This window comes from Balaenoptera acutorostrata, chromosome 10 (assembly GCF_949987535.1).
Source record: "Balaenoptera acutorostrata chromosome 10, mBalAcu1.1, whole genome shotgun sequence".
Lineage (NCBI taxonomy): Eukaryota > Metazoa > Chordata > Mammalia > Artiodactyla > Balaenopteridae > Balaenoptera > Balaenoptera acutorostrata.
This window is the reverse complement of record NC_080073.1, coordinates 69857302-69869450: the sequence shown is the minus strand read 5'-3', so window position 1 is coordinate 69869450 and position 12149 is coordinate 69857302. Positions and strand designations below refer to the sequence as shown.

At 43.5% G+C, this 12149-nt stretch overlaps 1 protein-coding gene across 5 annotated transcripts in view; it reads right to left on the bottom strand.

Moving 5' to 3' along the window:
* The window catches only part of RNF8 (ring finger protein 8), a 74926-nt gene that overhangs the window by 36634 nt on the left and 26143 nt on the right, over nt 1-12149 (bottom strand). For 4 of the 5 annotated variants that reach the window (XM_057555268.1, XM_007197935.3, XM_057555269.1 and 1 more), the window contains 3 exons: nt 9457-9546; nt 7524-7631; nt 5107-5311 (listed from right to left, as the gene is read on the bottom strand). In XM_057555268.1, the coding sequence (XP_057411251.1) occupies nt 5107-5311; nt 7524-7631; nt 9457-9546 (403 nt within the window). The remainder of the gene's footprint in view (nt 1-5106; nt 5312-7523; nt 7632-9456; nt 9547-12149) is intronic. The other variant, XM_007197936.2, reaches the window with a different exon arrangement.

The window sequence follows — 12149 nt, the reverse complement described above, 5'->3', positions numbered from 1 at the left end:
TGCTTCCTTGATCCCAGAGAAGCAGGGATCTTGGCTTACACAAAGGGCAATCTCAAGACCTTCCTTGAGATTAAGGTCTCGAATGCTTTGGTAGGCAGACTGAAAGTGTTATTAAATTTATATACAAGGGAACAATAAGAGTTTTGGGGGAGATACACATCAAGGGATAAGGCAAGGAAGGACAGTAAGTGACAAAAGAAGAGAAGGGAAGGAAAAAGGGTGGGGCAAAAATGGGAGGTGGTGACGGAGGAATAAGAAAAGTAGCTTCTATTAATAAGTCTAATTTTTGATCCCATGGTAATTTTGCAAAGCATGAATTTTTAAGTCAAAATTTTTAAAGAATCCACTGTTATAAACTATTTGAGTGCATGCAGGTGGACACCCCAACCCATGCCAATCTTGCTGAGTGCCACTTTCTCTTAAACACTGTCCTATGCCAGGCAGGCATGCTGACTTCATGCACATGACCCCCTGGATTCTTGGGGCAATACTGGGTAGATTAAGAGTACTTGTTAAGGGCTTCCCTGGTGGCGCAGTGATTGAGAATCTGCCTGCTAATGCAGGGGACACGGGTTCGAGCCCTGGTCTGGGAAGATCCCACATGCCACGGAGCAGCTGGGCCCGTGAGCCACAACTACTGAGCCTGCGCGTCTGGAGCCTGTGCCCCGCAACGGGAGGGGCCGCGATAGTGAGAGGCCCGCGCACCGCGATGAAGAGCGGTCCCCGCACCGCGATGAAGAGTGGCCCCCACTTGCCGTAACCAGAGAAAGCCCTCGCATGAACCGAAGACCCAACACAGCCAAAAAAAAAAAAAAAAAAAGAGTACTTGTTAACAAGTATTCTCTATGGATGAGGTCAACTTGGCAGACACTGTTACTGCTGCCATTCCCCACATAGTCCTTTACAAGGCTCTGTCTTTCAACAAGTGATGATGGGTAACACCAGGGAAAGCCTTCCAGGTGGGCAGATACCCTCTTCAGAGACTGTGAGTTTCTCCTGGCCTGTGTCTGGATCACGCTCCTCCTAGCCTACAGGAAGCTGGCAAGAGCCACAGGCCATGTGATCTTACCTGGGCCAATCTTCCCAGAGACCACCAACCTCTGGAGGGACCTCTGTCTCAGATTCAGGAAAGCTATGGTTCATAAAGCTTTCTCCCCACCTCAGCACCCTGAAGGCCAAGACACACTCCCACCAGTAGCCTCGGCTCAATATTATAGTATCAAGGGAGCTGGGAAGTGCAGTTTGAAAAAGCCCCTGTACTGAAAATCACTGTTCTAAAGGGCCAACAAGATTTTATTTCTAGATAATCTGCTTTTTTCTTTTCTGAGCACAACCCAAAGAAACTGCTAGGGAAAGCTTAAAGTGAGAATGTTAACACTCTTTTCAACCAACCAACACTTAATGAGAACAGAACAAATGGGAATGGGGGAGCAGTTGACAGAAGACTCTGCTCCAGCACCTCCCCAGCTCCAGAGGGAGACCCTCCATAGCGGATGTCACAAAATGTCTTCTCTTCAGGAAAATCTCACGTCAATATCCCAGCGAGCCACAGTTACTCATGCGACAAGCACTTACTCAACATTCGTTATCTGCCCCAGGTCCAGGGCACCCTTTCTCCAAACACAGGATCTGGCATCCTAACACTCTCCTCCTCCTCCTCTCCTCTGGATAATCTGGCCTCCCAGACTTTACAAAGGATCTATGGCTAATGAGTCATGAGGCATTACTCCTCCCGTGTGGATATGGGCCTTGAAGACACCAACCAGCCGAGGCGGCCTGGAGTGGGGCTGCTCTCGGTGGAATCAGAGGCCTGTGCTGCCACAGACAGGCAGGTCCTTCTCTCTGAACTCGGGATCAGAGCAAACGCTGCCCAGGAGGAAAATGGCCCTGCCAGTGTCAGAACTGTGACAATTACAGGCTTGCCAATTCTAGTTCCCAGATACTACATTTGGTCCTTTAAAAATTCCCATGCACTGGGGATTAAACCAGCTTTCAACTGGCAAAGAAGGTTGGTATTTGAACTGAGAATTTTCTCTAAACTCCACACTGCAGCCCAATGAAGCTGCTGATGGCTCTGGCACATTTTCCTAAATCGGGCCTCAGAACCTTCTGTCTGTCTCTAGAGAAAACCTCAAAGCTGCACTCGCTGAGATAACTGCAGAAACTGAGACTGGTGCCGGAACTGCTCTCAGCCAGCGAGTGGGACAGGGAGGCCGATTCGGTTTACTGTGTTGGCTCCTAGTGTTACTAAAAAGGCAGCAAGGCACCGGATTTAGCCTCTGCAGAGAAAAGACGGGTCTGATATTATCTACTCTGTGGTATTAACTCTGTGTGAGGAGAGTCAGAGATGAATTTAGGACACAGGGCCCTTCTTTCCTTTTCCAGTGGCTGCATGCATCTACCATGCTCGGACTTCTGAGAAGAAACCTGGACAGTGGGCTGGCTGAAGAAAGTACATATGGGTGTGTGGAGAAAAGGGAACCCTCCTGCACTGTTGGTGAGAATGTAAACTGGTATAACCACTATGGAGAACAGTATGGAGGTTCCTCAGAAAACTAAAAATAGAGCTACCACACAACCCAACCCAACAATTCCACTTCTGGGTATTTAACCAAAGAAAATGAAAACATTAACTCAAAAAGATAAATCCATGCCCAATGTTCACTGCAGCGTTATTGGCAATAGCTAAGATATGGAAGCAACTTAGGTGCCCATCGACAGATGAATGAATAAAGAAAATGTGGTATATATATATATATATACAAGGGACTATTTTTCAGCTATAAAAAAGATTGAGATCGTCCCATTTGCAGCAACATGGATGGACCTAGAGTGTATTATGCTAAATGAAATAAGTCAGACAGAGAAAGACAAATACCATATGATTTCACTTAAATCTGGAATCTAAAAAACAAATGAGCAAACATAACAAAACAGAAATAGACTCATAAATACAAAGAACAATATGGTGGTTGCCAGAAGGGAGAGGGATGGGGGAATGGGTGAAACAGGGGAAGGGAATTAACTTCCACTTACAAAATAAATTAAGTCACGGGGATGTAATGTACAGCATAGGGAATACAGTCAGTAATATTGTAATCACTTTGTATGGTGACAGATGGTAACTAGACTTATTATGGTGATCATTCTATAATGCATAAAAATGCCAAGTCACTATGTAGTACATCTAAAACTCATACAACACTGTAAATCAATTATACTTCAAAGAAAAAAATAAAAACAAGAATAACCCCCAAAAAACAAAATGAGAAAGTACATGGGTGTCCCCACCCACACAGAGACCCAGCAAACTTAAGCTCAAAGGCTGACCTTGGTCAAATCTGGGTTCCCAGGTCGGTGTTCCTCTCAGAAAGGGAAGAGAGAAGAAAACAGAAGGCATTCACAACACCTCAGCAGACACTTCCTAAGCCTTGGCTGTCCTCATGCTCCTCTGGCACTGTGTAGACATGTCTTGTTTGGGCCACCAAGGGGGGCACTGCTAGGAACAGGTCACTGCTTCTCATGCCTCTGTGCTTACGCTAATTCCTCTGCTTGGAAAGCTACGTCCCTAGGGAACCCTGGGGACTCAGTTCAAATGGCGCTTCTCCTGTGAAGCTTGCTCCCATACCTCCACCTGTCCAGGCCGAATTGACTGTCCTCTCCTCTGCAGTTTTCCAGCTCCCTATTATGGAACTTGTCACATTACCTACTTGCTTTTCTGTCTCCTCCGTAGACTATGAGAGCTGAGACAATACCCTGTTTATCTCTTTATCCCAGTGCGTAGTGTAGTGTTCCTATAAATGCTTATGGAGTGACGGGAGGTGGAGAGGAAGAGCAATGAATTCTGCCAGATTCAAGTGGCTCCTGGGAGGTAAAAAAACCTATGGGGACTCAAAATTGGGCACAAAGTCCAATAGCACATAGTTGTCAGGAAAGTAGAAAACACTTTGGTTTCAAAGAACTGCCTGAGGACTGCCCCACCCTCAGAAGGTCTTCCTTGGGCATAACAGGCTCAACAACTGGCCTGTGACAGGCTTACTGCCCTCGCAATGGCTGACCAAGAGAGGGCCAATTCCATACCATAGCTGCTTGCAAATCAGCATCAGATTTCTGGTCCTACTCAAAGAGGCTGACATCTGTTGAAGGGCTAGGAGAAAGAGAGTGATAGACAGAAGATCCTGTTCTTAGCAGTGTGGCTTTTAAGCCTTCAGCTTCTCCGGACTTAGAGAAGGGAACATCCAAAGACACACGTGAACGTGGGTTCCCGATGGCCAGGTGGTGGAAAGCACCTGGAAGGGCAGCGAGCTTTTGGTTCTTCTTCTCTGACTGGCCTTTATGTGTAACCAACTGACCTCACAGCACTTTGGCTCTGAGCTCTCCCAGAGGGTAGTACTGTACTAGATTTCTAAAGGGACTGAACATGATAATCAGATCCACTCTGCTCCTCTTTACTCTCATCTCTGCCCAATAACCAATCCTTCCGATCCATTGGCTTCCTTGTGCTTTACCCCAGGACACATTCTTTTGCCACCAGGACATTCAAGTCTCAAGCAGAGTGGCTCTGCAACCTTCAACACAGCAGGCCCCAAGTATGATGAGATCACTTGTTTAAATTAGCAGATATTCACTATGGAAGTATGGTTCCTTGAGGAAACTCACTCACCCCTTCCCTAATCTCTTTATTTAAACTCTCTCTGACTGGGAAACCTGTTTGTACCACATCCTATTTATAATTTATTATATACCCAACCCAAGATTTCTGCAACACCGGACAGCAACTAAACTGTCTTGAACAACAGCACCATCTAGTGACCAGCACAGCAAGCTGTGTGACCATGTGTTTTTCTAATCACATCTTTTTTTATCCCCAAAACCAAGACACATACACCTAAGCCTCCCCATTCCCTGCTGGTCAAATAACAGTTAATTCTACCTCAACTCTTTCTTACATGTTCGTTACCTTTAACTCTCTTTACTTTTCCCAATTTCTTCCACCTCTTCCTTAGCTCAAGAATCATTTATCCTACTCTTCCCGATCCAAAAAACTCTGCCTACATTTGTAAGTCCTTTGTTGAAGGGACTTACCTCTTGTTCATACCCACTCACCTTTTCGTTCCCTGATGAGGACAATTCGTCGTTCTTTCACTTCCGAGCTCAGATTATCTACCATCTTATTAATGCAATTGTCTAGAACCAGGGAGTGGGTTTTCGACTTGATGTCCTTCCGACAAATGGGGCATTCTATCTTCCGCTTCATCCACTCACTGATACAGTAGGAGCAGAAACTATGGGCACAGTTCAAGGTGACAGCCTATAATGGGAATGTGAACACACAGATCAGAACTGTGATGCTTACTTCCCCAGGGCGGTTGCGATCTCAGAACCAACTCAGATCACACTGCCAACATGGGTTAGCTACCCTGCAAACAAATGTCACTGGACGTAAGTAGGACTAGTAAGTGTGTGAATGTTTGGTATAAATACATCACTAATTCTCTCATGAAAACAAATTTATGTCCTAATGGTGAATTAGCACCTCAATTTTAATATATGAAGGGGAACACACAGTGAATACTCAGTATACAGAATGGTAGGAGGCATCATCTTTACTCAAAAGCAGCTAAAAAAGTATATGTAAAAGAGAACTTAGGCTGGGAAAAAATGTAATGGGTTCAACTGATAGTGCCTTAAGTAAGTAAGCCTGTGAGAAGAGAGAAAGCAAAAGGAAGCCTGTATGTGAGGGGCTCCTATGAGTAACTCCAATGGTCAGCTTTCTGCCAGGACACTTTTCACTCCCCAAAACATAAACCATTCTCCTCATTACTCTTGTTTATGTACATCTCCTAAGATACAACTTTTGTGAGGCTCCAAAGTCTTCCTTCCTGTTTTTAGGATAGCAGTGGAAAATAACACAGAAATCATGTATTTTTCAAATGCCAAGTTGAGACCAGAAAGCCAACTAGGAGACCTTCTCAGTAACGAATGAGATAAATTCTCATAAACGGGACTAAAAACCTGTCTGATTAAAATGAAACCTCTTCCCAACACTGATTTTAAGAGGTGACCTGCAGAAAAGGTCAGGCACATGCTGTAAACCAAACAAAGTCAAGTTATTTGTCTCTTACATGTCGTGCAGATGCTCTGGGTTGGCTAACTCATCACCCATTCCAACCACCCTTTTCTTGTCTTCTTCTATTAGGGTCCGTAAGCCATGTCAAAACAGCACGAACTGAGTTTCTCCAAAGTAGGGAATCAAATGACTAGAAACTATGGGGGAAATTATGACCTGAGGTCAAAGTAGATCCAGAGCAAAAGAAACAGGTCTACCCAGGAGAGATTTTTCAGGAGGCTAATAGACCCAATCTCCCTTAAGTCCACCAGAAAAAAGGAAGCAGTGTGTGTATGCATTTTCTTTTTAAAGGAGTCTGAAAAGCACTGTCATTTAACAAATTGAGTTTAACACTTGTACTGTAAGATGAACTGGACACAGATAGTAGAATGTGTGAAAATAAAAGAGGACTGTGCAGGACTTCCCTGGCGGTCCAGTGGTTAAGACTCCACGCTTCCAATGCAGGGGGTGTGGGTTCCATCCCTAGCTGGGGAACTAAGATCCCACATGCTACACAGTGTGGCCATAAAAAGAAAAAAAAAAAAAAAAGGAGAGCCTGTGGAAAAACAAGACAGGATAACAGGGAATTCCCTGGTGGTCCAGTGGTTAGGACTCTGTGCTTTCACTGCCGAGGGCACAGGTTCAATCCCTGGTTAGGGAAATAAGATCCCACAAGCCACGCGGTGTGGCAAAAAAAAAAAAAAAAGACAGGATAACAGATGGTAACCTAGGAGAGATGTTTCATTTTCATAAGGAGCCTCAGAGTTCCTGAAATATGTTCCACTTGGCCACTGAATTCCCAGCAACCATACGTCAATGGCATTTACCCGCCCTGTTCAAAGGCTGCACTGCACGCCTACTCTGAGCACTGTGCCCATTCAGAGCAAAGAAAGAATAGTTTTATTGGGCAGCTTTATTCTGATACTTCAAATTTCTAATGCCATCTAATTCTGGACTGTGCCAGAATCAAGTGGTTCCTGGGAGGTAAAAACCTGTAGGGGTTCAACACTAGGCACAAAATCCAACAGGACATAGTTGTCAGAAAAGTAGAAAACACAGGACATTCTGACCTGTGGGAGGGTGGGGCAGCTCTCGAGTGGTTCTTTGAAACCAAAGTGTTTTCTCCCCAACACCAAAGAGATAAAGGCTTTATTACAGCCAAAACATTGATTCTGCCAAACAGATACTCAAGAACAAATGAAATAAGAAAAAAGACAGTGGAGGTAAAGAAGACTACAAAAACAAATGAGAAGTGACCATCTCTAGCAGTCACTGTGAAGTCAAATAGCTACAGTAAGTTCCTGGAGGAAAAACATTCTTCAGAATGTCTCCCTACAGCAGAAGCAGTCTGTGTAGCCGAGGCTCCATTCAGGGTTGGGAGAGTGAGAAGGCGTGAGCCACCATTCATAATTACCTCAATGAAGTATTCTGAACAAATAATACACTGGAGCTCATTCTCTAGCACGTCATTCACATGGCTAAGAACTTCCTCCTTCTGTGCTTGCACCTTCTCCTTCTCTTCCTGCAAAAACACACAACCCCACCTGTCATTCGGGAGAACCAACGAGAATGCAAAACAGGACAGGGAGCAGGGTTAATAGTCTGCAATAGGATTCAGAAGGAATCTAAATTAAAAATTCATGCTGGCACAGAAACACGAGAATAGAACTCTTTCTGCAAGGGTTACTGTTTCTCGGAACTGCTTTCTAATATAGGACACTATCTTCCTTTTTTTCCCTCTCTCGACTTTTTTAGTATGTATTCGCATTGCAGGTTCTCTCTCCTTCCCAAAAATTAACCAAATGATAAAAACTGAAGGTAGCATACCCACCCCATCAACCACCCAAGACCAGAATGAGGCATTAAGTATCCTATAGCAAACTGCAGTTCAGAGGTGACACGAATCATCCCAAGCAACCAAGAACTCACTGGATAAGAAAGAAATGAGGAACAGTCCATAAAGGTAGGAAGCTTGAATTAGTGTATAAGGTCTCCTATGTTCTTTGCAGCTGCCTCTCCTATAAAATAAGGATAATACCTATGTTCCCTAGAGGCAGGAGGCTGGAGAGATGGCCTCTTGAAGTACCTTCAGGCCCCACACTCTGTGATGCTTGTCACTTCCCACTCCTGCAGTGCAATTTCCCTGTGCTTTCCCCAAGAGGTCAGACTGCTTGTTGACACACTTTTTAAGGAGGATCTAGGTGTGCTCTCTTGAAGCCAACATTTATTAAGTTAGCACCTCATCTCCAAAACAGAATGGATCAGGAGCCCCTGAGGGGGAGAGGAAAAGCCATTTAGGGTATATTTGAGCGGTTCATTTATTTCTCAAGTTTTACTTTCTCTTCTAATCAAAGCAAAGACTGTCAGACTGCTTAGGGCAGTGAAGAGGGACTGGACCCAGTTATAACTAGAGTCAAGTTCCCTGAAAACTTCTGAATTACTGGATTTAAAAAGATGTGGTGGTTTCTTGGAGGCTGGGGAAGAAGGAACTATGTGATTTAAACAGAGGATAAGGATATCAAACAAACTAGAAAGAGAGTCTCCTCCTTTTCTGTATTCTGCTCCAGATCTGTACATGAGGAGGGGTGGGCTGAGAGATGCAGTCAGACTCAGGCATAAGTTTCAGGTCAGAGGATGCAAACTGGTGGCCTGTGGACTGGATCCAGCCTGCAGACTTATTTAGTCTGGCATTCATGGTATCAAAACACTGAACTGTTGCCAATACTTGAAAACTAGGATACTTTACATAAACATTTGGATTTCCATCTTCCGTGGAAAACTCAGATCGGACAACACTGGGCTTGCATTTCTGGATGGCAATGACTGGCTGCATCAGAGAAGAGCTGCCTCTTGGGGTGGGGGTGAGGGTGCACCTCTGCCTCACAGCTCCCCAGTATGTTCTTACACCCAGGCCACTTTACTCACTTCTATTATCGGTCTGACCCCAGTGGGCACTTGAGTTTACAACCCCTAATTTAAGAGTTCCACTGATTTGATATGGGAAATAACTACATAAATGCATCAAGATGAACTATTTTTTATTTTGACTACACCACCCCTTAGCCTATGTGAGTGAGACACTCTGAAGGAGCATTTACCACAGACAATGGACTAGACTCCAGGATGTGTCTTATTCCCAGCATTTTGCTTCTGGATAAAGGAAGGAAATAGATGTTGTCTTACAGGCAGAACCTTCTATAGCCCTAACTAATTTTACAGATTATTTCCCTTGAGGAAGAAAACAGCCATAACCTCTCCCTTCATTCACCATACCAACCCTTGCACTGTGGAAAATGCTGAGTTGCATGTGCTAACCAAATTCTAAACCTTCATCTTCTTTCCACTACCTTGGTCTGCTCCAATTCTTTGTTCTTGGCTTGAATGATTGCTTCAAAGTCCTTCTTGCTGCGATTTAGCTGTTCCATCAGAGCCCGATGCTGCAGAAACATAGCAGATACATACTCAAGATGTGTTACACTGCACTGTTCCTTTCAGCCACCATGCCTGTCTCTCCCTCTGTCAGCAGTTCAAGAGATCAATGGATTGGCAATTTCAAAATAATGTTTTTGTTCCATCAGGACATCCCACTTACATGCTGCTTTTTTCAGGGAAAGGGGCAGATAGGGAGGGACGCCATCAAATCTATTAATCCCTCTGGAAATAACCCAACTTCCGTGGCCATCCAAATCAACTGAAGAATTTACACTGCCTTCCAGAGAGTCTGATTCTGTGGGTTTGGCCTGGGGCCCAGGGATGTGCATTTTTTACAAAGCCACACAAGTGATCCTGGGAACAAACGCTCAAGAACTAGTAAGTAACTCTAAGGCAGCACTGGGAGCAGCTTATAAGAAATAATCAGGGAAATATGGATTCAGGAAAACTAGATAATCATTTTCTTTGAAATGAAAAAGACCTTTAACCTATTTATTCTATATATCACATACTACATGCTCATAAGGCAATGCTGCCTGAACCCTGGCTGTGTCTTCTGGAAGCTGGCATGCCCAAGAGCTAACAGCTCATTCATTGTGACTAACTGCCTACATGAAATGTCAAGAGGTTCCATTTCTATGAAACATCATTTCTGAGCTCCCTCATACTTAAGTATAGCTTATATTTTAAATCTCATTTCAAATCGTTTTTTAAAGAAGGTGACCTTTCTTCTTTTTTTTTATTTTAATTCTTTTATTTGGTTTTTTTCTTTTTTTTCTGTTTTAATGAGAACTATATTTTCAAATGGTGGACTCTTTCTGCCCATAACTAAACTGAGGAAGACCTGCTGACTTAAAAGTCCATGGGTTGGGAATTCCCTGGCAGCCCAGTTGTTAGGGTTCTGTGCTTCCACTGCAGGGGGCACTGGTTCGATCCCTGGTGGGGGAACTAAGATCCCAGATTCCACAAGCCATGTGGCATGGCCAAAAAAAATAAATAATAATATTGTATCTATGTTAAATCTGCTGAATTTGGTAACAGTGCTAGGATGATGTAAGAGAACGCCCTTGGTTTGAGGAAACAAATACTGAAGTACTTTAGGGTAAAGGGATGTAAAACGTGCAATTACTTTTAATAATGAAGTACTTTGGGGTAAAGGGACATAATACATGCAATTACTTTAAAATAATTCATAAAGAAATATACACATGGAGAAAGAGAGAAAATGGTAAAGCAACTCTTGGCAGCTGAACCAATACCAGAAACTGCCTACCTCCACATTTCATATACATAAGAAAAATAATCTCCCTAGTCAGTTAGCTAATTTACACTTTGCAGCTGAAAGTGTGCTTTACTGATAACTCAGCTGACTCCAATTCACCTTCTACATGTCCAGAATCACACTATAAAACGGACATTCTGAAAACAGAAATGGACTTAGAGACCCAGTAACTTACAAAGTCTAGTCACTTAACCAAGTCACTTAACTACTTGCGGTTAAAGTATAGTTACTTATAAGATGCAAACATCAAAATGGCATTTGTGATGAGTGCGCTGTAAAATGCAAAGTGCTATATAAGTACGGGTAGTTTCTAAAACTGTGTTTGTGCTTTTCTACCCTTTTATAGCTGTGTTTAAAATGTTGGCTAGAAGAGTTAAAACTTGTAGAAACATTTTCTTTCGCACAGGTGTCCTTTTATGCTCATTGTTTGCTTATAAGGAAATACTTCTGAAAAAGAATTTAACCATTTTCTGTGCACCTACATAGAAGGTAACAAACTATTACACTGTCTATAACTCAGAAGCCTTTCTAGGCTAGTACCTATTTCTGGCTTCTTTTAGGAGACACAATCATAACAAAAATATTTAATGTGCCAGGCATTGTGCAAAGTGGCTTACATACATTGTGTAATTCGCACAAAAACTCAGTGAGTTTGATGCAATTATTATTTCATCATCAGTAAAATGGGGAAAACAATAGCAGTTACCTCACAGGGCTGTTGTAAGGATTTGAAAAGACTATACATAGAGCATTTAGCACAGTGCCTGGCCAAAAGTAACTGCTACACACAGTTTACCATTTGTTGGCACCTTCATTTTACAGATAAACAGACACAGAAAAAGGCAAGTGTAAGCAACAGGATTTTCAACTCAAGTCTGACTCCCCAAGTTTCTGCCGCTTTCTTTCTTCTTCCTTTTTTTAAAACTATCTCCTTGTACAGTAGGGGGAAATAGTAAATCCCCATGATAGTGGCTGAACTTAAAGCCAGGAAACACCTAATTTAATTGTCTTCAACCGTCCTCACCCCCTACCAACGTCTGGCAAAGTGAGCTGCTCACTAAGTTCTTGAACTAATGAAACACTAGGTTTCTAACCCGGGTGAGCTAGATCTTTCTGGGCTAGGTAGAGTTTCCTCGTCTCTGAGCTGGTGTCCCTGGCTGCAGACCTGAAGAGGCTGTTCAGGTCCTGTTCGGGGAAACGGACTTGTCTTTCCCTCCTCAAAAAACAATTTACCAAGGGCCACTGCCCTCCGACCCACTAGGACTTGAAGGGTCCCAACCTACATTCGCCTATGATAACTCCTATACATCTCCACCGCCGCCACGG